Source organism: Salvelinus namaycush, chromosome 2 (assembly GCF_016432855.1).
Source record: "Salvelinus namaycush isolate Seneca chromosome 2, SaNama_1.0, whole genome shotgun sequence".
NCBI lineage: Eukaryota > Metazoa > Chordata > Actinopteri > Salmoniformes > Salmonidae > Salvelinus > Salvelinus namaycush.
The window spans coordinates 20,064,531-20,092,377 of NC_052308.1; the positions used below are offsets into that span (position 1 = coordinate 20,064,531).

Here is a 27,847-nt window from a genome sequence, read left to right on the forward strand (position 1 = left end):
GTGCCGTACTCAAGGGAATTAAAGAAGGGCAATAATAACGTCCACACACATAACAACATCACTGGCAGACATACTGAGAGGTTTTCATTTGTCATTGATTCACTACGGCAGGATTCCTGATGACAGTTTTATTTAGTGATGATTACAATCACATTTCTCCATTTTCCCCTCTCCTCTGCCATAGATGTCTAAAGATAATGTTTTCAGTTGTTTTTCATTATCACAAGACTTCATGGTAGAGTTGCTTGAAAAACATTTTCAAATGTCAGTGATTAGAGTCCTCGATTGAGCGGAGTTCGTAGAGAATGCTGAAAGAACGGGATAGGTGAAAGCAATATCGCACTGGGCACACACTGGTTGAACCAACATACCAATGGGATGGCAGATACTGTTCACTATTTAGCTTTCACCTGTCCAGATGGATAGGGACAAACGTTATTGTCTGTATCCACACACAACCACCCAAAGGAAATGAACCTCCATGGAATCCGCTTTTTTCAACAGAGAGGCCACCGGTCAATATGGAGTCTGGACAATTATTGACAATTCTCAAAGCCCGCTCCACAGTGAAGGGTCCCCTGCAGGCTCCAGGCCCCAGAGAGCAGGAAGTTTATGGCTGCTATGGTCAGCCTGAAGCCTGATGCATGTTTGTCTTTGTTCCAGAGAGCAAAGGGGCTTTGTTCTGCAATAACAAAAATAATCCCTAAAACAGGAGAGAGGGGGAAAGTCTCAGTATTGTTTGGTAGTTGGTGATGGCTGAGGACCCTGAAGAAAACAAAGCCCTGGAGTCCATTACAGCACGGTCAGTATGCTGACAATATCAGGTCGCACAAAAAGCCATTGTCAATGTTTATTACAAATAAAGTATTTATAATTTCTATTTTGTCTACTCAGTCAGGTCAACCATCATGTGTGTGCTGTTCTTTGCAAACTGCAGGTTCATTTACTTACAGTGTATCTCCTGTGTAAGCCCTTCTTTTGGTCGAAAACCCCCTCACTGGATAAGACCTCGGTTCAACTGGACAATTTAGAACAGGAAAAACTACCAAATTGCAACAATATGAGAAGGTACTGTACATACACAATGTCCAGAGGCGATGAAGCTACCTTGTCATTGGGAGAGGCTACAGATCATCATTAGACTACACATATTTCTATGTGGCTAACTTTACTGAAGCCTGTGTAATATCTAGAATATTCTGACATTAGATAAAGAGCAAAGATAAACTGCCATGAGAAAATTACAGAATTAGTTAAGTTTCTCTATAAATCTCTGCAAATGGTAGCCCAAGATTCATCAGACACGTCCTGTACAGCTCAGGGTCTGGGTCTGTAACTCCCTGACACAGGAGACAGTGCTAGAGTGAGAGAGCCTTGATTTGTTCATTCAGACAGACAGAGAGAGCGGGAAAAGTGTTTTTACTGTTCCTTTGATATTGTTCACCAGTCATCTATCAGTCACCCAGGCCTCCCCAAACACCAACAACTTACATCTTCTGTCATGTGAGAGAATGTGTGGGGTTCACTTCAAAGAGGAAGTTGAGTGTAGTTTAAGACCTTCTCAATCACTGGGTTACATTGAGAGAAATATGCCTTTGCTTTTCTGTTTTCCCAGAGTGTATCTAGACTGTAGAGTGTAAACAGGTATCAAGTGAAGTAATGTGTAGCCTCAGTGAACACTCACAACTCTCATGTCCTTTGGAAGCCCTCAGCATGGAGTGGCAGGAACATCTGAGGTGTAAAGTAATTTTTGTTAACATTGGAAATGTTAGACATTGTATATTATGCATGTAAATTAAAGATATGTATATTAAAGGACGAAAACCTGTGGCACCATATCGCTCACCGAAAGGTCTGCCCAAGAATTTTTATCAACAGCAGAGGGCGCATCATCTCCATCTCGGAGCCGTGTCCCAAGGCTGTGAAATCATGCTGGATAAATAAGGCTTGTGTAGCTCTGCAGACCACAACATCAGCCTTGTCTCTTACCAGGCAGTAAAATAACTACTCCATATTATATTGATCTGTGTATCTATGGACACCACTCCTCCTGACAGAGACAGATGGGTCATTCCCTACCAATGGCCTTGAATGAGAATGGTCAAAGTTCAGCCAAACACTCTCCCACATTGTAAAGAACTACAGGGAAAACATTTGGTGTCCTCGTCTCATGTGACATATTTTTCAGTGGAGAGACATATTACAGTAATTCCATCAGCACAGCGCAAGTCCAGGCAAAATACTGGAATGGTGACGTCATGTGCAGGGTGGATGTGATTTCACATGTTGACCATAAGATGGCACTCTCTAACACCCACTTGAACATAAACCAAGATACACACAGGTTTCTTGGTTTTCATTCTGTATCATTTGGGGTACCAGTGCAACCTGAACATTTCTGTCTTGCCATTGAAACACTTTAATATCTAATTGTTATTAAGTGGGCTTATTCTGAGTGTGAAAAGTCCATGACAAATGTAGTCTTTCCAAGCATGCCAGCTCAATCTTAATTATCTTGAATATAAAGGAATGGTATTTTTATTTGACACAATTAGGTAAATTGATTTCCTGTTAATCGTCCAACAAGCTCACACAGTCTCATGTCAGAATTAGACATTCATCCATGTTTCTCAAACGTCAAATTTCAGTGTTGAAGGTTAAGTGTAGGCATTAACTCTGAAATCTTAAGGTTAGTCATTAATTCCGAATTCTTAAGGTAAGGGTTAAGGTTTGGGATAGGCTTAAAACCAAAATCTCAAAAACAACTTTCATCCACAGGATTCAAACATGCAATCTTCTGCACCAGAGGCAGATGTTTACAGTCATCCGCCATCCCTGTCCACAACACCCTAGTCCACAACACCCTAGTCCACAACACCTTAGCAAAAACGAAACCTACTTGAAGGTAACAGCGCTCACTGTTGCCCCTAGTTGCTTTTTTCGACTTCATCTCCCGACGTCCTCAGACATGGATGGATGGTCTAATCCTGACTTGTATCACCGGTGACCGTGCTGTAATTGTCATGCTACAAAGACTGGCTGAGCTTTATTCCCTACCAGGAGAAATTAGGTGCATTGTACTGTAATTAAACACAATATTCAAACTCCCTATGGGGATTCTTAATTGATGTCGCTAACCCTGAATATGTGGACAACAAGTGCTATTTCATTTCTCAAAATATACCATCACAAAATAAAGATTTTAGCCAGTATCCTATTCTATTACAAACAAATGCTGTTCAACTGTTGACAATAAACATTGACAATAAAAAAAAACACAGTTGTGAAAAAAGTGAGTGGGATAAAGCAACATGCAGGCTTCTACTGTGTATTTGTTTGATTAACTCTCAGTAAATATTCCAAACCACACAGTAGAGATTAAGATCCACCACCCAGCTCCAGATTATGACTTGTCAATTTGGACTAATGATACTAATGATGATTGATAGGTAGCAACTCATAGCCATAATAATATCCCTAATGGCCATAATAATGTGAATAACCCGATGAGTAGCTAGTTCAGAACACATTTGGATTAATGATGATGGACATTATTACCCTAATATCCTGATGAGTTGCTTGTGTCTGAATAGCAGCATTGGATTATTGATCAATTTATACATTTCTGCTGTCACATCAGTCCTGGCAATCAGGTGAGCTCCTTTATAAGGGTTACTCACATACATACACAGACTGTACACACACAGCAGCCATGGAAGGCACAGAGGGACCCAAATTCTACATCCCCATGTCCAACCCTTACAGGAGGCCTTATGAGTACCCTCAGAGTCATATACCTGTATATAGAGAGCTGGGCCAATGCGGTTTCTTTCTGAACATTCCAAGAGCACCACTTTCTCCTCCATAGCCGTTGCTAAGTGATAATTGACGCTTCTGCTTTGTGCTGTTTATTTCTGACAGTTTTCAGAACACAACCATAGAATTAGGAATCAGAATACTAATTTAACTTAATAGGATATCTATGACCATAACACACTACTGACTTGGATACAAATGATCCCAGTTCTAATCAATAAAAATGTCTTAAAGTCACGGCTCAGTTTTGCTTATTTAGAGTGGATCATTTTGTATGGAATTGTATTGTTACATCACCTACATTTCGAGTAAAAAGGCACTAACATGGCGTCCGTTCTAAAACCTGGCCAAACTCTCAATATATGGCTCGGAGTACCCTCAGTACTAGCTGGCTGATCTCTGAGCCTACGCATGTATGTCCGCATACATCTTCTTCCTCATCATCTCCTGCCTCACCATCAACTTCCTCACATTCTAAGTCACCATCGAGCACAAGAAGCAGTGGACGGCCCTCACCTAAATCCTGCTCAACCTGAATGTGGCTGATCTCGTCACGGTGTTCGGCGGCTTCACCACCACACTCTACACCTCCATGAATGGCTACTTCGTCTTCGGCCTCACCAGCTATATCATTGAGGGCTTCTGTGCTACCCACAGCGGTCAGATCGCCCTCTGGTCCCTGGTGGTGCTGTGTATCGAAAGGAGGTTGGTTGTCTGCAAAGCCTATTGTAAACTTGCGCTTCAGGGAGAGCCATGCCATATTGGTGGTGGCATTCACCTGGGTGATCGCTGCTGCTTGTTCCGTGCCCCCTCTGTTCAGCTGGTCACGTTACATTCCAGAGGGCATGCAATGCTCATGCAGTTTTGACTATTACACTCAGACCTCAGGGATCAATAAAGATTCCTATGTCATCAACATGTTCTTCTGCCACTTTACCATTCCCCTGGTCATCTCCTTCTGCTATGGCAACCTGTTCTGCTCCATCAAAGAGGCTGCTGAAACCACCCAGAGGGCTGAGAGGGAGGTCACCAACATGGTCATCATGATGGTCAACTCCTTCCTGTTGTGCTGGGTGCCCTACTCCAGTATTGCCGTGTACGCCTTCACCCATCAGGGACTCACCTTCGGACCCTTGTTCATGACAGTTCCGGCTTTTTTTGCCAAAAACTCACCCCTGTTCAACCCCCATATCTATATTTTGATGAACAAGCAGTTCTGCCACTGCATGATCACTACCCTGTTCTGCAGAAACCTCTTTGATGAGGAGGAGGGAGCGTCCACCGCCACCTCCAAGACAGAAGCCTTCTCTGTGTCCTCCAGCTCAGTGTTTTCTGCATAAGATGGCTGCACAAATGTGCATGTGTCAGCATATGGTCTCACAAGGGGTCTGAGGATCTCATCTCGGTACCTAATGGCAGTCAGGCTACCTCTGGCGAGCACATGGAGGGCTGTGCGGCCCCACAAAGAAATGCCACCCCATGACTGACCCCATGACATGACTGACCCACCGCCAAACTGGTCATGCTGGAGGATGTTGCAGGCAGCAGAACGTTCTCCACGGCGTCTCCAGATTCTGTCACATGTGCTCATGTGCTCAGTGTGAACCTGCTTTCATCTGTGAAGAGCACAGGGCGCCAGTGGCGAATTTGCCAATCTTGGTGTTCTCTGGCAAATGCCAAACGTCTTGCACGGTGTTGGGCTGTAAGCACAACCCCCACCTGTGGACGTCGGGCCCTCATACCACCCTCATGGAATCTGTTTCTGACCGTTTGAGCAGACACATGCACATTTGTGGCCTGCTGGAGGTCATTTTGCAGGGCTCTGGCAGTGCTCCTCCTTGCACAAAGGCGGAGGTAGCGGTCCTGCTGCTGGGTTGTTGCCCTCCTACGGCCTCCTCCACGTCTCCTGATGTACTGGCCTGTCTCCTGGTAGCGCCTCCATGCTCTGGACACTACGCTGACAGACACAGCAAACCTTCTTGCCACAGCTCGCATTGATGTGCCATCCTGGATGAGCTGCACTACCTGAGCCACTTGTGTGGGTTGTAGACTCAGTCTCATGCCACCACTAGAGTGAAAGCACCGCCAGCATTCAAAAGTGACCAAAACATCAGCCAGGAAGCATAGGAACTGAGAAGTGGTCTGTGGTCACCACCTGCAGAACCACTCCTTTATTGGGGGTGTCTTGCTAATTGCCTATAATTTCCACCTTTTGTCTATTCCATTTGCACAAACACATGTGAAATTTATTGTCAATCAGTGTTGCTTCCTAAGTGGACAGTTTGATTTCACAGAAGTGTGATTGACTTGGAGTTACATTGTGTTGTTTAAGTGTTCCCTTTATTTTTTTGAGCAGTGTATAAAATAAAATAAATGAAATATCACATTTACATAAGTATTCAGACCCTTTACTCAGTACTTTGTTGAAGCACCTTTGGCATCGATTACAGCCTCGAGTCTTCTTGGGTATGACGGTACAACTTGGTACACCAGTATTTGGGGAGATTCTCCCATTCTTCTCTGCAGATCCTCTCAAGCTCTGTCAGGTTGGATGGGGAGTGTTGCTGCACAGCTATTTTCAGGTCTCTCCAGAGATGTTCGATAGGGTTCAAGCCCGGGTTCTGAATGGGCCACTCAAGGACATTCAGAGACTTGTCTTTTAGCCACTCCTGCTTTGTATTGGCTGTGTGCTTACGGTCGTTCTCCTGTTGGAAGGTGAACCTTCACCCCAGTCTGAGGTCCTGCGAGCTCCGGAGCAGGTTTTCATAAAGAAACTCTCTGTACTTTGCTCCATTCATCTTTGCCTCGATCCTGACTAGTCTCCCAGTCCCTGCCGCTGAAAAACATCCCCACAGTATGATGTTCCCACCACCATGCTTCACCGTAGGCATTGTGCCAAGTGTCCTCCAGAGGTGACACTTGGCATTCAGGCCAAAGAGTTCAATCTTGGATTCATGAGACCAGAGAATCTTGTTTCTCATGATCTGAGAGTCTTTAGTTGCCTTTTGGCAAACTCCAAGCGAGCTGTCATGTGCCTTTTCCTGAGGAATGGCTTCCGTCTGGTCACTCTACCATAAAGGTCTGATTGGTGGAGTGCTGCAGAGATGGTTGTCCTTCTGGAAGGTTCTCCCATCTCCACAGGGGAACTCTAGAGCTCTGTCAGAGTAACCATTGGGTTCTTGGTCACCTCCCTGACCAAGACCCTTCTCCCCCGATTGCTAAATTTGGCCGTGCGTCCAGCTCTAGGGAGAGTCTTGTTGGTCTCAAACCTCTTCCATTTAAGAATGATGGGGCCATTGTGTTCTTGTGGACCTTCAATTCTGCAGAAATGTTTTGGTACCCTTCCCCAGATCTGTGCCTCAACACAATCCTGTCTCGGAGCTCTACGGACAATTCCTTCGACCTCATGGCTTGGTTTTTGCTCTGACATGCACTGTGGACCTTATGTAGACAGGTGAGTGCCTTTCCAAATCATGTCCAATCAATTGAATTTACCACAGGTGGACTCCAATCAAGTTGTAGAAACATCTCAAGGATGATCAATGGAAACAGGATGCACCTGTGCTCAATTTTTGAGTCACATAGCAAAGGGTCTGAATACATATTTAAAAATGGTATAAGTTTTTAAATCTAAATAAGGTATTTCTGTTTATTATTATTTATACATTTGCAAAAATGTATAAAAACCTGTTTTGCTTTGTCATTATGGGGTATTGTGTGTATATTTGCTGAGGATTTTTATTTATTTAATCCATTTTAGAATAAGGCTGTAATGTAACAAAATGTGGAAAAAGTTAAGGGGTCTGAATACTTTCTGAAGGCAATGTATCTATATTTTATAGAATAAAAGTATTATGCATTAAGTCCCGTCTGGTACTGTATGTATTTTGTTTGGAGAGAGTGGTAACAATAATAGTAATAGTAATATTAATATAAAGCATTCTGCATTCAGACCCGTCTGGTATGTTTTCTCTGGATAGAGTGGTGGTGAGATTACCACAGGTAAAGGATGAGGGATTTACAGAGATTGATGGAGATTTCGGTAGTTGATTCAAGACTTTCATCTGAGGTCGCCTTGTAGGTTATCAAGTGCAAAGGTATCAGATCTGAAGAAGAATTTACACATGGAGACATGACAGTAATGTAAAGGTTAAGGTACGCAAGATATTAACCTGATAAGGCAACATGATCCCTTTTACATTTCCCCTTGCCTGCAGACTTACCTGTGCAACATGTTACAAATTACAATTGGCATGAAAATACACACACACATGCACGGATTCTGTCAAATCTAATCAAAACTAAATATAAACCCACACACAGGCCTACAATTGTCCAAAAATCTAGTGCATCATTTTGTCAAAACGTATATTACGTGCCGTCTTTCTTGCATGCATGTCTGCCACATACAGAACATGTCTGTCATCTTAGCTCCAGTCAGGTTTGACTCAACAGGACGGAACCGTCCGTGTGTTTCCATGGTGACGGGAGAGAGAGGCTCCAAGGTCACAGAGCCCCTCAACTGGAGCCCAGACTTTGGGCTGCTGCTGTGATATCATTATTACAGATTTCATTACCATGTCTCCCTCAGCGCACACACACAGTCATGATGAATTGTCAAGTCATTGGTTATCCATACTGGGTAGCAGCAGCAATGCAAGACACTGGTTCAATATTTGATGAAGGCTCAGGGAGAGCTGGAGGGAGGGGAGATGAGGAGAGAAGAGTGGAGTGTATTGGCTCTGGAGACTTGATTGAATTCATTGTTTCAACCTGGTCTTAGAGCATTTTGTATTACTTTGTATGTAAATCCAAGACACTCCATTTAGTATGATATGTTATGTTTCGTATGGTACCGTGCCTTCGGAAAGTATTCAGACCACTTGACTTTTTGCACATTTTGTTACATTACAGCCTTATTCTATAATGGATTCAATTGTTTTTTTCCCTCATCAATCTACGCCACCAATCACGCCTTTATGTAAAAATTACATTTACCTAAGTATTCAGACCATTTACTCCGTACTTTGTTGAAGCACCTTTGGCAGCGATTACAGCCTTGAGTCTTCTTTGGTATGACGCTACAAGCTTGGTACACCTGTGCTTGGGGAGTTTCTCCCATTCTTCTCTGCAGATCCTCTCAAACTCTGTCAGGTTGAATGGGGAGAGTTGCTGCACAGCTATTTTCAGGTCTATCCCGAGATGTTCGATCGGGTTCAAGTCAGGGCTCTGGCTGGGCCACTCAAGGACATTTAGAACATGTCCCGAAGCCACTCCTGCATTGTCTTGGCTGTGTGCTTAGGGCCGTTGTCCTGTTGGAAGGTGAACCTTCACCCCAGTCTGAGGTCCTGAGCGCTCTGGAGCAGGTTTTCATCAAGGATCTCTCTGTACTTTGCTCCGTTAATCTCTCCCTCGATGCTGACTAGTCTCCCAGTCCCTGCCGTTGAAAAACACCCAAAAAAGCATGATGCTGACACTACCATGCTTCACCGTAGGGATGGTGCCAGGTTTTCTTCAGACGTGACACTTGACATTCAGGTCTGGCCACTCTACCATAAAGGCCTGACTGGTGGAGTGCTGCAGAATTCTCCAGAGGTGACACTTGGCATTCAGGCCAAAGAGTTCAATCTTGGATTCATCAGACCAGAGCATCTTGTTTCTCATGATCTGAGAGTCTTTAGGTGCCTTTTGGCAAACTCCAAGCGGGCTGTCATGTGCCTTTTCCTGAGGAATGGCTTCCGTCTGGTCACTCTACCATAAAGGTCTGATTGGTGGAGTGCTGCAGAGATGGTTGTCATTCTGGAAGGTTCTCCCATCTCCACAGAGGAACTCTTGAGCTCTGTCAGAGTGACCATCGGGTTCTAGGTCACCTCCCTGACCAAGGCCCTTCTCCCCTGATTGCTCAGTTTGGCCAGCTGACAATTCCTTCAACATCATGGCTTGGTTTTTTGCTCTGACATGCACTGTCAACTGTGGGACCTTATGTAGAAAGGTGTGTGCCTTTCCAAATCATGTCCAATCAATTCAATTTACCACTGATGGCCTCCAATCAAGTTGTAGAAATATCTCAAGGATGATCAATGGAAACAGGATGGACCTGAGCTCAATTTCAAAGATTTCTAAAAACCTGTTTTCGCTTTGTCATTATAGGATATTGTGTGTAGATTGCTGAGGAAAAAAAGGTATTTAATCCATTTTAGAATAAGGCTGAAACATAACAAAATGTGGAAAAAGTCTGGGGTCTGAATATTTTCCGAAGGCACTTTATGTATTAATTTGTGGATATCCATCACTCATTTATGATATGTTATGAATTACAAAACGAATTTGCAAAACGTATGATATGTTACGAATTTTAGCTAGGTGGGTAACATTAGCAAGCTGGCTTGTGTTGCTAGAAGTGTTATACAAATCAAATGTTATTTGTCACATGCGCCGAATATAACCTTACAGTGAAATACTTACTTACAAGCCCTTAAAACCTCTTAGGGATCCCCTATGGCTAGAATCCCGTTAACAGGATCGATTTGACAACATCCGGTAAATTGCAGGGCGCGAAATTCAAAAGCACTAACTTCATAATATTAAACATTCATGACGATACAAGTGTCTTACATCATTTAAAAGATATATTTATTGTTAATCCAGCCGCTTTGTCAGATTTCAAAAAGGCTTTACGGCAAAAGCATACCATACGATTATCTGAGGACAGCGCCCCGCATACAAAAGCATGAAAACCATTTCCCAACCAAACAGATGCATAACGAAAGTCAGAAATAGCAATGAAATAAATCGCTTACCTTTGAAGATCTTCCACTTTTTGCAATCCCAAAGGTCTCTGTTACACAATGAATGGTCATTTTGTTCGATAAAATCCTTCTTTAAGTCCCAAAAATGTCTGTTTAATTGGCAAGTTTGATTCAGAAATACACCGGTTCCAACTCGCCCAACATGCCTACAAAGGATATAATAAGTTACCTATAAACTTGGTCCAAACATTTCAAACACTGTTTCTAATCCAACCTCAGGTACCCTAAAATGTAAATAATCGATAAAATTTAAGACGGAATAAACTGTTTCCAATACCGGAGAAAAACAACGAGGAGCGCGCTCGTGTTCACGCGCACCAAAAGACTAGAGTCCACCTGAGTGACACTTACAAAGAATACGAATACTTCTTCATTTTTCAACAAAAAAACATCTAACAATTTCTAAAGACTGTTGACATCTAGTGGAAGCCATAGGAACTGCAATCTGGGTCCTAATAAATCAGGTTTCCCATAGAAAAGCATTGGAGAATCCAATGACCTCAACAACAACAAATTCCCTGGATGGATTGTCTTCGGGGTTTCGCCTACCAAATGAGTTGTGTTATACTCACAGACATTATTTTAACAGTTTTAGAAACTTTGGAGTGTTTTCTATCCAATACTACCATGCATATGCATATCCTAGCTTCTGGGCCTGAGTAACAGGCAGTTAACCTTGGGCACCTCAGTCATCCAAACTTCCGAATACTGCCCCCTAGCCTTAAGAAGTTTAACCAACAATGCAGTTAAGAAAAATCATTGTTAAGTCATTTTTTTTCATAAAAATACAAATAATTAAAGACCAGCAGTAAAATAACAGAGTTGGTTAGTCGAGGTAATTGAGGTAATATGTACATGTAGGTAGAGTTAAAGTGACTGTGCATAGATAATAACAGAGAGTAGCAGCAGCGTAAAAGAGGGGGTGGAGGGGACAATGCAAATAGTCTGGGTAGCCATTTGATTAGCTGTTCAGGAGTCTTATGGCTTTGGGGTAGAAGCTGTTAAGAAGCCTTTTGGACCTAGACTTGGCGCTCCGGTAATGCAGAGAGAACAGACTATGACTAGGGTGGCTGGAGTCTAACAATTTTGGGCCTTTCTCTGACACTGCCTGGTATAGAGGTTCTGGATGGCAGGAAGCTTGACCCCAGTGATGTACTGGGCCGTATGCACTATCATCTGCAGTGCGTTGCGGTCGGAGGCCAAGCAGTTGCCGTACATGGCAGTGACGCAATCAGTCAGGATGCTCTCGATGATGCAGCCGTAGAACCTTTTGAGGATCTGAGGACCCATGACAAATCTTTTCAGTATCCTGAGGGGGAATAGGCTTTGTCGTGCCCTCTTCACGACTGTCTTGGTGTGTTTGGACCATTCTAGTTTGTTGTTGATGTGGACACCAAGGAACTTGAAACTCTCGACCTGCTCCACTACAGCCCTATCGATGTTAATGGGGGCCTTTTCGGCCCGCCTTTTCCTGTAATCCACGATCATCTCCTTTGACTTGCTCCCATTAAGGGAGAGGTTGTTGTCTTGACACCACACTACCAGTTCACTGACCTCCTCCCTGTAGGCAATCTCATTGTTGTAGGTGATCAGGCCTACCACTGTTGTGTTGTCGGCAAACTTAATGATGGTGTTGGAGTCGTGTTTGGCCACGCAGTCGTGGGTGAACAGGGAATACAGGAGGGGACTAAATAAGGGCGGCAGGTAGCCTAGTGGTTAGAGCGTTGGACTTGTAATCGAAGGTTACAAGATTGAATCCCCGGGCTGACAAGGTAAAAATCTGTCATTCTGACCTTGAACAAGGCAGTTAACCCACTGTTCCTAGGCCATCATTGAAAATAAGAATTTGTTCGTAACTGACTTGCCTAGTTAAATAAAGGCTAATAAAATACACACCCCTGAGGGGCCTCAGTGTGGCAGATGTTTTGTTACCTACTCTTACCACCTGGGGGCGGCCCATCAGGAAGTCCAGGATCCAGTTGCAGAGGGAGGTGTTTAGTCCCAGAGTCCTTAGCTTAGTGATGAGCTTTATGGGCACTATGGTGTTGAACGCTGAGCTGTAGTCAATGTCCAGCATTCTCACATAGGTGTTCCTTTTGTCCAGGTGGGAAAGGGCAGTGTGGCGTGCAATTGCGTCATGCGAATTGGAGTGGGTCTACGGGAGGATGCTGTTAATGTGAGACATGACCAGCCTTTCAAAGCACTTCATGGCTACCGACGTGAGTGCCATGGGGCGGTAATCATTTAGGCAGGTTACCTTCGCTTCCTTGGGCACAGGGACTATGCCTATTGGTATTACAGACTCGGTCAGGGAGAGGTTGAAAATGTCAGTGAAGACACTTGACTGTTGGTCTGCGCATGCTTTGAGTACACGTCCTGGTAATCCGTCTGTCCCAGCGGCTTTGTGAATTGACCTGTTTAAAGGTTTTGTTCACATCAGATACCAATGGCGTTATCACACAGTCATCCAGAACAGCTGGTGCTCTCGTGCATGCTTCAGTGTTGTTTGCCTCGAAGCGAGCATAAAAGGCATTTAGCTCGTCTGGTAGGCTCACGTCACTGGGCAGCTCGCATCTGGGTTTCCCTTTGTAGTCCGTAATAGTTTTCAAGCCCTGCCACATATGATGAGTGTCAGAGCCGGTGTAGTAGGATTCACTCTTAATCCAGTATTGACGCTTTGCTTGTTTGATGGTTCGTCTGAGGGCATAACAGGATTTCTTATAAGTGTCCTGATTAGTCTCTCGCTCCTTGAAAGCGGCAGCTTTAGCCTTTAGTTTGATGAAGTTGTGGCATGTAATCCATGTCTTTTGGTTGGGATATGTCACTCTTGGGATGACATCGTCGATGCACCCATTGATGAAGCCGATGACTGAGGTGGTATACTCCTCAATGCCATTGGATGAATCCCGGAACATATTCCAGTCTGTGCTAGCAAAACAGTCTTGTAGTGTAGCATCCGCATCATCTGACCACTTCCATATTGAGCGAGTCACTGGTACTTCCTGCTTTAGTTTTTGCTTGTAAGCAGGAATCAGGAGGATAGAATTATGGTCAGATTTGCCAAATGGAGGGCAGGGGAGAGCTTTGTATGCATCTCTGTGTGTGGAGTAAGGGTGGTCTAGGATTTTTTTGTCTCTGGTTACACATGTGACACGCTGGTAAAAATTTGGTAAAACTGATTTAAGTTCCCCTGCATTAAAGTCCCTGGCGACTAGGAGCGCCGCTTCTGGTTGAGCATTTTCTTCTTTGCTTACGGCCTTATAGAGTTGGTTGAGAGCAGTCTTAGTGCCAGCTTCGGTCTGTGGTGGTAAATAGACTGCTATGAATAATATAGATGAGAACTCTCTTGGTAGATAGTGTGGTCTATAGTATATCATAAGGTACTCTACCTCAGGCGAGCAATACCTTGAGACTTATTTAATATTAGACATCGCGCACCAGCTGTTATTGACAAATAGACACACACGTCCACCCCTCCTCGTCTTACCAGAGGTAGTGTCTCTGTTCTACCGGTGCATGGAAAATCCCGCTGGCTCTATATTGTCCGCATGTTCGTTCAGCCACATCTCGGTGAAACATAAGATGTTACATTTTTTAATGTCCCGTTGGTAGGATCATCTTAATTGCAGGTCATTAATTTTATTTTCCAATGATTGCATGTTAGCAAGAACGGGTGACAGTGGGAGTTTACTCGCTCGCCTACGGATTCTCAGAAGGCTGCCCGATTTGCGGCCCCTTTTCCTGCGTCTTTTCTTCACACAAAAGGCGGGGATCTGGGCTTGTTCCAGTGAAAGCAGGATATCCTTCTCGTCGGACTCGTTAAAGGAAAAACTTTCTTCCAGTTCGTGGAGAGTAATCGCTGTTCTAATGTCCAGAAGTTATTTTAGGTCATAAGAGATGGTAGCAACAACATTATGTACACAATAAGTAAAAAAATAACTTACACAAAAAAACGAACCAAATAGCACTATTGGTTGGGAGAATGTAAAACAACAGCCATATTCATCATATATATTATGGCACCTACAGAAAATATTTAAAAAACAACCATCAAAGTCATACTTTCTTTTAGGAGAAAAATATTCTTAAAAGAAACTGGCATGTTCCTAAAATGTATTATAGTTAAAACAGACCCAGACCCATAGTTATTCAAAAGTAAAAGAATAATACTGGAAATTATTTGCAATTCAGACAATATTTTAAGGCTTATTATCCAAGCACGTCTCAAATTGTCTGGCTTCATTATGAGACAACTTTATTGATCAGGCCATGACCAGATATTTAATCTGGTATGTCTAACAATTTCTTTGTCAATCTGTCCGGTCAGAAGCTGACAGCTGATAGAAGAGGTTTTCCTCTAATAAACCTGAGTGGCCTCCACAGGTCACCTGACTGACTGGCCTCTGTCTGCATCTACCATCTGCCGTTCTGTCTGTCTGTGGTCTGGGAAGAAGAGAACATGACCTTGGTGTCCCCATCCACTGGCTCCTGTCATCGTCTTGACTGAGGACACAGCTTTCTTCCTCTCTCATTTGAAGAATAAAGGGAAAAGGACCACACTGGTTTATAAACAGACAGATCCAAGTAAACCATACTTTACTTTGTTTGAAATATTATACTATATTATTAATCTACCATTCTGGCTTATCTTCAATATTTTATCTTATGAATCTCATGAGGTAGTAAGACAGACTCACGTCAAAATTGTTCACATTCCGACACTGATCAATTACAATACAAAAATACCAAAATAGGGACACTGAAGATATGTTTAATATATTATTTTAATTTGAACATTATCATCATCACCATCGTAGTTGAACTTTATTTTCCCTTCATTTGTTTTGATCCCATCAATGTACACATACTGCAGTCAAAAATATACAAACAAATGCAGGCTTGTGCTATAGTCTGGTCAAATGTCTAAAAAACAGTGGCACTGGGGGAGAGAAAGAAAAAGACATGCACAGCATCTGTGTGGGTGGCACCAGTCACTGGAACTGTGTGCTGCCTGCCTCCTTGGGCTCAGTGGAAAAATACATACCAGTCATCAGACAGATGGCTGAGAAAACGGCCGTCTCATATCAAACAAAAACTAAACAAAAATACGCTCATTAATGGAACTGTTAGGCACATCATTGTTTTTTGTGGTTTTACATTTTCTGTAAAATTCTGATGAATGCTTAACCAAATCACAAAAAACGACCCCAAAAAAACTAAAAGGAAAAAAAATAAGATATTGTACTTCTGTCATTAAAAGTTTGTAGGTTTTGGAATCACTGTCTAGTGGGAACGCAGGAATGTAATATAATCAATAATTTAGGTTCATCCAGGGTCCAGGTGTGTTCTGTTGTGTGAAGAGTAGAGCTGAGTGGTGAGAGGGAACCATGGTGCCGTGGGGCGGTGAGAGGGGGGGGGCTGGTTGTGTTACAGCAGACGTCCCATCAGATGCTCAGATCTTTGGGGCTGTCTTTGTAAGCCTTCCGCTTGGGCTCCGGGGGTGCTTTGGAAGCACGGCTGATGTCAGACTTGAGTGTGCTGTAAGACTCCTTCAGCCTGGGTGCTGTTGCTCCCTCCTCCTCCTCCAGCTCTATGAAGCTCCTGACAGGTGAGATGTCTCTGCCCAGACTCTGGACTCTGTAGCGGGGGTCTGGGGACTCCTCTCTGGGGGCGTAGCGTGCCTCTCTCTCCACCCTCTCAGGCGAGCGGCCCCTCAGCAGTGAGCTGTACCTCTTGTAGGCGCTGTCGGACTCGGGGGTACGGACCCTGGGCATGGTCTCTCCTCTCTGGCCACGGGCAGCAGCAGATAACAGGCCATCTCCTCTGTAGTCACGCTCCAGGGTGGATGCCCTCAGCAGAAGGCTATCCTCCTCAAACAGGCGCTGCTCCCTGGACTCCCTCAGCAGCGTGGCCTCCCTGTTGAGCCGGTCCAGGGCTGGAGGCTCCCTCGACAGCGTGGCCTCCCTGTTGAGCCGGTCCAGGGCTGGAGGCTCCCGCAGCACACTCTCCTCACGATAGGGGCTGGGCACAGGGCCTGGAGGCTTCCTCAGCACTGGTGCCACCCCCCCGTTGGGCCTCTCTGGCTCCCGGCCCCTCCGTCTGTATGGGGAGGGCTGCCGGTAGGGGTCTGATGACTGGGTGCGGTGGTAGCGGGTGGGGGAGTGGTGGCGTGAGCGGTAGGGTGACCGGTGACCATAGGGGGAGCGGTGGCCATAGGGTGACCGATTGCGCCGAGGGGACCTGTAGGGAGAGCGTTGGCGGTGGGTGTGGTGCCGGTCAGGGGAGCGGCCTTCCCTCTCTCTGTGCCCTTGGCTTTGTCTACTGTCCAGGGTTTTCTCTGCGCTGCGGGCCCGGCTACGACCCTTATCAGGGGAGCGGTGTCTCCGGTGGCGGTGGCCGCTACTGTTGTTGTGGTGTTGGTGAGTGCCGTGGTTGTCCCCACCAGACCTCTTGCTCTTGTCGCCCTTTCTCTTGGACTGATTGGAGGAGGCCCCTGTCTCCCCAGATGCCCCTCCCTTGCTCTTGCTCCTCTTGTCCGGGGAGCGGTGTCTGTGTTTTGAATGGTGGTGGCCCTTCTTGTCCTTGCTCCGTGATGGTTTGTGAGGGTCTGGTGTGTTGGTGTCCGATGGTGCGTTGTTGTGGGGCAGGGTGCTCATTTCCGAAGCGTTTTGTACCCCTGCGGCTGGGCCGGCACCGTCGATGCTGGGGTCTGGAATAGAACACGACATATAACACAGGGTGCTGGATGAAACACAATGCTCTCACAGACTCCCTGACCAATAACCAGGCATCTAACATTATTAGTAATACTGCCAATTGTAATGTTAATGTCAGCAAACAAACACGGCTAAATTCTTAATTTGGATGCACAGCCACAGCTGATGGTTTGATATTAGTATTGCTATGTATGAGCCAAAAGCAGCAATGTACTGTGCGAGGACTGGTGGAACAGCCAAAGCCCAGAGACGTTCTCCACAACAAACCTGTCCCCAGGAAAGGAGCCTAGGGTGGCGTCTGGCTTTATGGAGCTGAAGGGGGCTCAACTGATGGTTGGACCAATGGTTTGATTACGATGCTGCGTGCTGCGTGGTGTTGATGCTGATTTCGATTGTTTGACATGACTAATTCATGCTCACTCATGCTCTCACTCATGCTCTCACTCATGCTCTCACTCATGCTCTGCCTTTGATGTGATATCAATATTTAATGCAACTAACAAAACCAAGATGAGTTTCTGAATTGAGTAATGATGTAAATAATGAATGAGCATGTTTGGTTTCAGGAAGAACGTGGTTGCTCATTATTTTCAGATTGCACTCTATAAAGACTGCTGGGAGTGGGCTCAACACCATGGATAGAGGGAGCACGGAATTGTTTTAGGGACTAATCAAGGAGACTACTGATCCTAATTAAAATGACTGCAGTTCTATTGGTTCTTACCTGACTCTAACCATCTCACCAGATCAGTGAATAAACCACATGGATGGTAATCAAAGTGTCACAAGACAGCTTTTAAAAGTCATAGTAACTACTTGATTGATTGGCTGAGAATATGTCTAGGAGAGAAAAACCTTTACCATTGTCCCACAATCACTATCACCAAACTAACGTGACATGAATCTAAAGAAAGCTTCGGCATGTCAGCAGTGGACACGCCATTCCCAGAGGTTAAATGCAAGATGTGGTATGTGTGAATCCATTCCAACTAGTCAACATGACAACAGAGGCGGCGGCATTGGCAATGCATTCTGGGTGAATGGATTCTTATGCATGGAGCAGAGGCACGGCAAGAGAGAGAGATCGGAGAGAGAGAGAGAGGACAGCTACAAACCATGGTCTGATTTTGGTAGGAACTAGGATCTCCCAGCTTGTCATTAGATGATCTCATACATGCGGTGAGATGGGGAGCAACCATCGCTGAAGGAAGAAAGAGCCCAGTGAAACAAAAGGAAAGGTAGATAAAACAGAGAGAAGAGAAAGGCATAGGGTTTAGATCCTACAACAATAGGCAGAAGAATAATTATTGTCCAATGGAAAAGGTGTTTATTTGATCATTCGGAGAAAGAGACAGTCCAGAAAATAACACAACCCTTGAGGAAAAAACAATCAGTTACAGAGAAAGTCCTGGAACCCAGCACACACTCACAGTGTGTTCACACACACAGAGACCCCAACCCCATAGAGACAGTGAGACGCACACACAGAGACCCCAACCCCATAGAGACAGTGAGACGCACACACAACACCGTATGAAGCAGTTTACATTGCTAACAGAAATGAAATGTCAAATGGTGGAAACTAAAAGTACGAAAAATAGTAAAAAATATACAACCTCACAGAGATGTCATATTGGTGCAGGAAAGACATAAGATATTCTCAGCTCAAAAAATCACATGAATAGAAATCAAGAATGCATTAAGATGAATTGTGACAATCAATCAACAGATCAATACAATTAAAATGAAATATTCCATAAATATTATGGAAAATCGACAAAAGATTCAGAAAAAAACATTTGGATTTACACTGACAACTTCATGCAGCCATATACTTTCTAGATTAATACGTGGGTTGATCATGATCATGGCTCTGTACATTTACAAACATTTCTGTAGAAGTGGAGCTGAATGGAATTGAATTGTCAGGAATGAGTGCAGTCTCCAGAATCACAGCTTCCCAATGACAGTTACAGTAGATGAGAATAAATCTGTGGATTTTTGAATATGTCAAACAAAGTATTGTGAATTTCCCATTGAAATGGTAGAAAGTATTAGAATGCTCTAATTTCTCAACTGAAGTCCTAAACTCAGAAGCTTACATTCACCATCAATAAATATTATAAATATGTTGATAACGTCATATCAAAGCTTGGAGATGCAATACAACCAGAGAGCATTTCCCAGTTTTTATTTTTTTTCAACCCAAAAAATATCATTCAGCAAGGACTCTGAGAATCAATAAACATATCCACATTTAGAAACACTAAATCTTTAAGATAAGATTTTATCCCTCTCCTCGCAGTTCTTTCATTGTTTTTATTTTATCAATGGGTCCGTAGACCCTTTTCATTCTTGGGGAATCACAGAATGCCCTGCTCCCCAAGCCACGCCCCACTCAGTGACACACAGCACAAGGTTAAAAGGTGACAGCAGGTGACAGCAGTTGACCCAGACCCGAAGAGAGCACCCAGAGTAGAACCAGACGCACCCAGTGGACAGTGGCAGTCAGTGGAAGGTCCCGAGCCCGGAGCGCAGGACAGAGCAGGACAGGAGACAGGGTTCCTCTCGCACCCCACCCTGTCCCTCTCCCCATTGTGCTCAGGGGGTGAAGACAGGGGAAAAGGGAATGTTTTCGTAGATTGACCCACCATATTCAGGCACCGAGCCGTCACCCCTCTTGAGGACCAGGTGGGCGTGGCGGCCACCATCTTTTATCAGTTCAATGGCTCGGGCATGCTTCATGCCCTTGGTGCTCTCACCGTTGATCTCCAGGATCTCATCTCCCACCTGAGGGAGAGAGGAGTGAGGGAGAGAGGAGAGGGGGAGACATTGGAGGAGGGGGAGGTGAAGACATTGTAGGGAGAGGGGGTGTCAGTGGAAGATATTGGGTAAGAGTGTGTAAGGGACGAAGAGGGAGAGGGGAGGATAAAGGAAAGAGGGTGAGGCAGAGAGAGAGAGATTGGGTGAGGATAGGTAGGGAAGGGACACGGAGGAGAAGAGAGGTTAGAGGGGATGCAGAGGGGAGGGAAAAAAACGGACAAAGGGGACAGAAGGGAACATAAGAGGTGCCAGAGAGGGAAGGTTAGATTATAGTTAAAACTGCTCTGACTGCTGTAAAGGAAACATTTCTATAAATCCACAATGTTACAAGAGGGGAAGAGGTTTTCCTCTACACCTTAAGTTATCTGTCAGGGAATTCCACTTCACATATTCACAAATAATAAAGGATAATCAATTAACCCTTTTAATCTGTCTATAGGACCCAGGGGAATGAGATGTTCTTACGCTTTTAGACAATTCATCAAATTAAAGGTTAAATGACAGCTTGAGAGCACATAGGACAGTATATTTACATAATATAGACTTTAAAGAATAACAATTCATGCTTATGGGGCATGGTATACATAACAGCACATTTTGTATTAGGCATTCAGCATAACATAACCACATCAATGAGTAGATGATGAATCAACTTCAGATTTCAAAACGCTCCTATACGGGGCTCATACATACGCTCATGTTGCCGTTGCGTACGGCCGCTCCGTCCTCGGCTAGCCTCAGCACGTACAGGTCCATGTTGTACTCGTGACCTCCTCGCAGGCTGAACCCAAAACCTTTGTTCTCCCTCTCCAAGTCCACTGAGTAGAACGCAGCATCCTGAGAGAAACACACACACGCACACAAACACACGCATGACAAGGTCAGACTGGTGATTCACCGGTGGCTGGACTTGATAATGTTTGTGTCTGGGGACGGCTCGTATTTCAGTGTGGGGATGAATGCCACCTTGAGGACAGTCGCACCTAATAGATCGGAGCTCCAGAGTGGTGGTGAGTGAGATGAATCATAGATGGTTTAGACTCTGGGGGCGGTTTGAGGTGGGCCGAGAGGGCACGCAGAGCCACAGACACCGACTAACACCCTCCCTCCCTGCTCTGTTCAGGATCTTATCAACATGGTATCAGAATAAAGCATCTCCCTAGTGTGACAACCACTTAAACGGAACACATTGCTGTAGGGTGTGTAGTGGGCTGGATAGGGCAGGTCTTGTTGGCGCTGGACAAGTCCTTACCTGGGCTGGAGGTTGTGTTGTTGGGGCGGGGGGAGGAGGGGCCTGGGGGGATTTGAACTCAAAAGAGGACTCCTGTTTTGGTTTGGTGTTGTTTCTGGAATGAGAAAGATGTCAAAATATAGGTTAAAAATCACTGCTCATAGATACAAGTTCTTAGTCATTTAGGTACTCCAAATCTCAGAATTCCTCTCACCTGGGTTCAGGTGCAGCCTGTTGCTGGGGCGTGTGAGTGGTTGTTATAGTGGCGATCTTCTCAGCGTTGGTCAGTAGTGATGCATTAGAGGAGTCTGATAGGAGAGAAAGAGAGAGCGGGGGAGTCAGGGGACTGGAGACTGAAGCATGCAGAAGACAAAGGGAGAAAAACAAGGACAGTTTCACAAAACCTTTCGTAAGCCGTTATTACACTGGTAAGATGTAATTTACTCAAACAGGGACATATGGAAGCCTGGACCGGATGGAGTGGTACACTCATGACTCTCATCTAATCACAGCACTCTATCTCAATATGACATCATTTGTGTGATCAATTACCTATGGTTGAATGTAGCCCTTAAATAAACACGTAACAACTACCATCTCTCCACTTCAAACCACCCCCTCATTTCTCTCCAACAACCCTCCGTGGCCTACTCCTAGCCCCTGCTATCAGCCCAGCTACCGCCCCTAACCTGATTCAAGCCCCTGCTCTCAGCCCAACTACCACCCCTAGCCTGATCCTAGCCCCTGCTCTCAGCCCAACTACCACCCCTAGCCTGATCCTAGCCCCTGCTCTCAGCCCAACTACCACACCTAGCCTGATCCCAGCCCCTGCTCTCTATTCCACTCACAACCCCACAAACTGTGCTCAATTCCTCTCTCATCTATCCATCCCTCCCCCACTAGTCCCCTTGGATTCCATTGGCTTAACTCTCTATTCAGACCACAGCCCCTGAGTCGCTGGGCCGGCCAATCAAGGTGGAGGCCGAGCCGAGGACGGGCCGAGTGGGTTTAATTCCACCCTGCTGGGTAGTCATTGCTGGGGAGACCCGGAGTTTGATGAGTCGTCTCTCTGCCCATGCATCCCAATGTCTTAAAATAGACCTCTCTCCACACCAGTGTCAACTGCCTGCAGCCCAGGCTCCATCCTTCTTCTTTTCCTCCCTCAATTTCTGCTTCGCTCATCCCATCCTTCTTCTCTCCCACTGTCCTCTTTCCAATACTCTATCCCTTCTTCCCTCCCAGTCTTTCCACTTTAGTGCAGTTTGCAACCTTTTCTTTTTTTTGCCCCTCTTGAAACATTCAGGACACAGGATGCAGAATGCACTGAACTGTATCACTGATCAGTCTCTCCCACTGTGAGAATGGAAGGGGAAAAGGACAATTTTATCGAAGAATTCATGGGAGGAAGAATTCAGCCCTGCCTGCCTACCCAGGGGGCTGAGTAAGGGTCACACCATCTCTCCCTTGTTGCTTTTACACTACATCACAATGCAGACTATATTAGGTGAGAGAGAAAGGCAGAGAGAGAGAGAAAGGGGGTGAGAGAGAGGAAGGGGAGGGAGAGGGAGAGTGAGAGGAAGGGGGAGAGAGAGAGGCAGAGAGAGAGAGAGAGATAGGCCAGGCGTGAGGGAGAGAAAGGGGAGAGAGAGGCAGAGAGAGAGAAAGGCAGAGAGTGAGAGAAAGGGGAGAGAGAGGCAGCGAGAGAAAAAGGCAGAGAGAGAACGAGGAAGGGGGTCAAGAGCGGAAGAGAGGGGAAGGGGGAGAGAGAGGCAGAGAAAAAGAGAGAGGAAGGGGGAGAGAGAGAAGGGGGAGAGAGAGAGAGAGAGAAGGGGGAGAGAGAGAGCGAGAGAAAGAAAGGGGAGAGAGAAAGGGGGAAGAGAGAGAAAGGTGGACGAGAGAGGAAGGAAATAGAGAGCGAGAGAGAGAGGAAGGGGGAGAGTGAGGCAGAGACAGAAAGAGAGAGGAAGGGGGGTGAGAGGTAAAGCGAGAGAGAGAAGGGACAGCGTGCGAGAGAACGAGAGAAAGCAAGAGAGGAAGGAAGGGGTGGGAGAGAGAGAGGAAGGGGGCAGAGAGAGAGGGGGGAGAGAGAGAGGGGAGATATAGAGGAGGGAAAGTGAGAGAGGAAGGGGAGAGAGGTAAAGAGAGCGAGAGAGAGTGAGAGAAAGGAGAGAGCGAGAGAGAGGGAGGGAGGGAGAGTGCAAAAGAAAGGGGTAAGAGAGCGATAGAAATGGGGAGAGAGAGTGAGAGAAAGGGGTAAGAGAGCGATAGAAATGGGGAGAGAGAGAGTGAGAGAAAGGGGGAGAGCGAGGCAGAGAGAGAAAGGGAAGGAGAGAGAGAGAAAGGGGGAGAGAGAGTGAAAGGGGGAGAGAGAGTGAAAGGGGGAGAGAGAGTGAAAGGGGGAGAGAGAGAGAAAGAAAGGGGAGAGAGAGGAAGGGGGGGAGAGAGAGGAAGGGGGGAGAGAGCGGGAGGGGGAGAGAGCGGGAGGGGGAGAGAGCGGGAGGGGGAGAGAGCGGGAGGGGGAGCGAGAGAAAGGGGGGAGTGAGAGAAAGGGGGGAGAGTGAGAGAAAGGGGGGAGAGTGAGAGTGAGAGAGAGGGGAAGGGGGAGGGCGAGAGAGAGCGAGAGTGAAAGCGAAAGGAGAGAGAGAGAGAGAGTGCAAGCAAGAGAGAGGGGAAGGGGAGAGAGAGAGAGCGCTGAGTCTCCCTGCAGTGATTTTGGAATCAGCCTCCTTATTAAATCTCCTTCCCTAACAGCCCTGTGTTAAACAGCAGGAGACAACCCTGCCCTGGATAAATCTACATATCTCACTAATACACAGGGATTCTCAATCTAACACACACACACAACCTCTCAGCCCAAAATACAAACTCTCCCTCCCTCACAAACCCAAACTATGCTTTTATAAAACATCCGCCCTCTATCTGTTTTCTTGGCAGAACAATTTTGCCTCAGTGTAATCATCTATGGCTCTACAGAAAAAGGCTTTCATCCATAAAAACAGCCAAAAACATGGACAAATAGTTCAAATTTCTCCAACATGCAGGTTGACAAAGACTAGTGGTTACACTGACGTTCTCCCTGATTCTCCCTCACTTAATGAAACAGCAGTCCAGGGTGATGTGTTAGTGCAGTGTAGCGAGAGCTTTTAGCCCTAACACACAGACAAACATACACACATTGTGACAGCCTCTGACAGTTGAATAACTCTTGCATGTTTCAGAAGTATGTGAAAGGCACGACTGCACTAGAAAGTTCCCTCACATCCCAGAGAAGCAGCTCTGTCAACATTGTGGGGGTGTTCAGACTGACTAGAGCACTTGAAATGTAAAAACAGTGTGATGGTGATGTACTGAGATAGGCTTCCTTTAGCAAAAGGTATATATACACTGAGGGTAGAAAACATTAGGAACAACTGCTCTTTCCATGACAGACTGACCAGGTGAATCCAGGTTGAAAGCTATTATCCCTTATTGATGTCACTTGTTAAATACACTTCAATCAGTATGTAGATTAAGTTTAAAGAAGGATTTCTAAGCCTTGAGACAATTGAGGTTGTGTATGTGTACCATTCAGATGGTTATTTGGCTAGATAAAAGATTTAAGTGACTTTGAACAGGGTATGGTAGTAGGTACCAGGTGCATCGGTTTGAGTGTATCAAGAACTGCAACATTGCTGGGTTTTTCACGCTCAACAGTTTCCTGTTGAATGGTCCACAACCCAAAGGACATCCAACCAAATTGACAACTGACGGAAGCATTAGAATCAACATGGGCCAGCATCCCAGATTCCATGCACCAAATAATGAATTCAGGGCAAAAGGGTGTTCCTAATGTTTTGTACAGAGTGTATATACAGTACCAGTATTTTTCTTTATTTTTACTATTTTCTACATAGAATAATACTGAAGACATCAAAACTATGAAATAACACATCATGTAGTAACCAAAAAAGTGTTAAAATCAAAATGTATTTTAGATTTTAGATTCTTCAAAGTAGCCACCCTTTGCCTTGATGACAGCTTTGCACACTCCAGCTTTGCACACTCTTGGCATTCTCTCAACCAGCTTCACCTCTAATGCTTTTCCAACAGTCTTCAAGGAGTTCCCACATATGCTGAGCACTTGTTGGCTGCTTTTCCTTCACTATGCGGTCCAACTCATCCCAAACCATCTCAATTGGGTTGAGGTTGGGTGATTGTGGAGGCCAGGTCATCGGTCATCGGATGCAGCACTCCATCACTCTCCTTCTTGGTCAAATAGCCCTTACACAGCCTGGAGGTGTGTTGGGTCATTGTCCTGTTGAAAAACAAATGATAGTCCTACTAAGTGTAAACCAGATGGGATGGCGTATCACTGCAGAATGCTGTGGTAGCCAGGCTGGTTAAGTGTGCCTTGAATTCTAAATAAATCACAGACAGTTTCACCAGCAAAGCACACCCACAACATCACACCTCCTTCTCCATGCTTCACGGTGGGAACCACACATGTGGAGATCATCCATTCACCAACGCTGCGTTGGTTGGAACCAAACATCTCAAATTTGGACTCACCAGGCCAAAGGACAGATTTCCACCGGTCTAATGTCCATTGATCATGTTTCTTGGCCCAAGCAAGTCTCTTCTTATTATTGGTGTCCTTTAGTAGTGGTTTCTTTGCAGCAATTCGACCATGAAGGCCTGATTCACGCAGTCTCCTAAAACAGTTGATGTTGAGATGTGTCTGTTACTTGACCTCTGTGAAGCATTTATTTGGGCTGCAATCTGAGGTGTAGTTAACGCTACTGAACTTATCCTCTGAAGCAGAGGTCTTCCTTTCCTGTGGCGGTCCTCATGAGAACCAGTTTCATCATAACGCTTGATGGTTTTTGCTACCGCACTTGAAGAAACTTCCGGATTGACTGACCTTCATGTCAGAAAGTAATGATGGACTGTCGTTTCTCTTTGCTTATTTGAGGTGTTCTTGCTGTAATATGGACTTGGTATTTTACCAAATAGGGCTATCTTATGTATACCACCCCTACCTTATACCACCCCTACAACTGATTGGCTTAAACACATTAAAAAGGAAAGAAATTCCAAACAAGGCACACCTGTTAATTGAAATGCATTCCAGGTGACTACCTCATGACACTGGTTGAGATAATGCCAAGAGTGTTTAAAGCTGTCATCAAGACAAAGGGTGGCTACTTTGAAAAATCTCAAATATAAAATATATTTTGATTTGTTTAACACTTTTTTGGTTACTACATTAGGTAGCCTAGTGGTAAGAGCATTGGGCCAGTAACCAAAAGGTCAAATCAAATCCCCGAGCTGACAATTAAAAATCTGTCATTCTGCCCCTGAGCAAGGCAGTTAACCCACTGTTCCCCGGGCGCCGAAGCCGTGGATGTTGATTATGGCAGCCACCCGCACCTCTCTGTTTCAGAGGGGTTGGGTTAAATGCGGAAGACACAATTCAGTTGAATGCATTCAGTTGTACAACTGCCCAGGTATCCCCCTTTCCCTATGTGTTATTTCATAGTTTTGATGTCTTCACTATTATTCTATGTAGAAAATAGTAAAAATAAAGAAAAACCCTTGAATGAGTAGGTGTGTCCAAACTTTTGACTGGTACTGTATATTCCAATACAATACATGTTTACATAACTGATGTAATGCACAAATAATTCCTGACACAGGTTGATCCTAGCGGCTGAGACAGTCTTCGGTCTAGATCAGGTCAACCCTGTTCCTGGAGAGATACCCTCCTGTAGGTTTTCACTCCAACCCCAGTTATAACTAACCTGATTAATATTATCAACCAGCTAATTATTAGAATCAGGTTTGCTAGATTAGCGTTGGAGCAAAAACCTAAGGAAAGAAGCTCTCCAGGAAACGGGTTGTGCAGCCTTGGTCTAGATGGTATGTATGAGTGGAACATTAGGGATGGGAGACAGAAGAGGTCCTCTCACCGTCTCCGGGAATGATCCTTAGCGTGACAGTGTTCCCGGCCTCCTTGATCAGGTTGACGATGTCCGAGTGGGACTTGTTGGTGATAGAGCAGCCATTGACCGCCAGGATACGGTCTCCCACCTTCAGCTTCCCACAGCGGTCTGCAGGGCTCCCCTCGATAATACGCCCTATTTTGTGGGGCATGGCCACACATGCATTTCCAGCTTTTTGCGTTTGTGTGATTCAGAAAGTGTGTGATGTGACATTTTTGGTGGTAAGGGGTGTTGTTTAAAGAGATAGAGAGGTGAAAAGGGGCACAGGAAGAAGAGAAGAGAGAGAAAGGAAGGAAGGCAGAAGGTTAAGGGGTTTATTCACCAAACCCACCAAGCCAAGTGCCAACAGAGTGTGCCCGGAAATCTGCTATGAGAAATGGAAAGCGTTGGCCAAGTGAGAGAGAATGTTAAAAGAAAAATGACTTAACATAGTCTAGATGTAGTGCATTCAAATGAATTAGGACTCCACAC

General features: G+C 45.2%; 1 protein-coding gene and 1 pseudogene across 2 annotated transcripts in view; one reads left to right on the forward strand and one right to left on the reverse strand.

Moving 5' to 3' along the window:
- Positions 1-3,712: 3,712 nt before the first annotated feature.
- LOC120059956 lies at positions 3,713-5,156 on the forward strand (annotated as a pseudogene).
- A 10,244-nt stretch (positions 5,157-15,400) lies between these two features.
- LOC120059966 (membrane-associated guanylate kinase, WW and PDZ domain-containing protein 1-like) overlaps positions 15,401-27,847 on the reverse strand; it is a 167,822-nt gene continuing 155,375 nt past the window's right edge. The window contains exons 18-23 of one of the 2 annotated variants that reach the window (XM_039009047.1): positions 27,344-27,511; positions 21,610-21,703; positions 21,417-21,510; positions 20,858-21,001; positions 19,993-20,131; positions 15,401-17,334 (exon numbers count right to left, since the gene is read on the reverse strand). In XM_039009047.1, coding sequence (XP_038864975.1) covers positions 16,070-17,334; positions 19,993-20,131; positions 20,858-21,001; positions 21,417-21,510; positions 21,610-21,703; positions 27,344-27,511 — 1,904 coding nt within the window. In that variant the 3' untranslated portion in view covers positions 15,401-16,069. The remainder of the gene's footprint in view (positions 17,335-19,992; positions 20,132-20,857; positions 21,002-21,416; positions 21,511-21,609; positions 21,704-27,343; positions 27,512-27,847) is intronic. The other variant, XM_039009053.1, reaches the window with a different exon arrangement.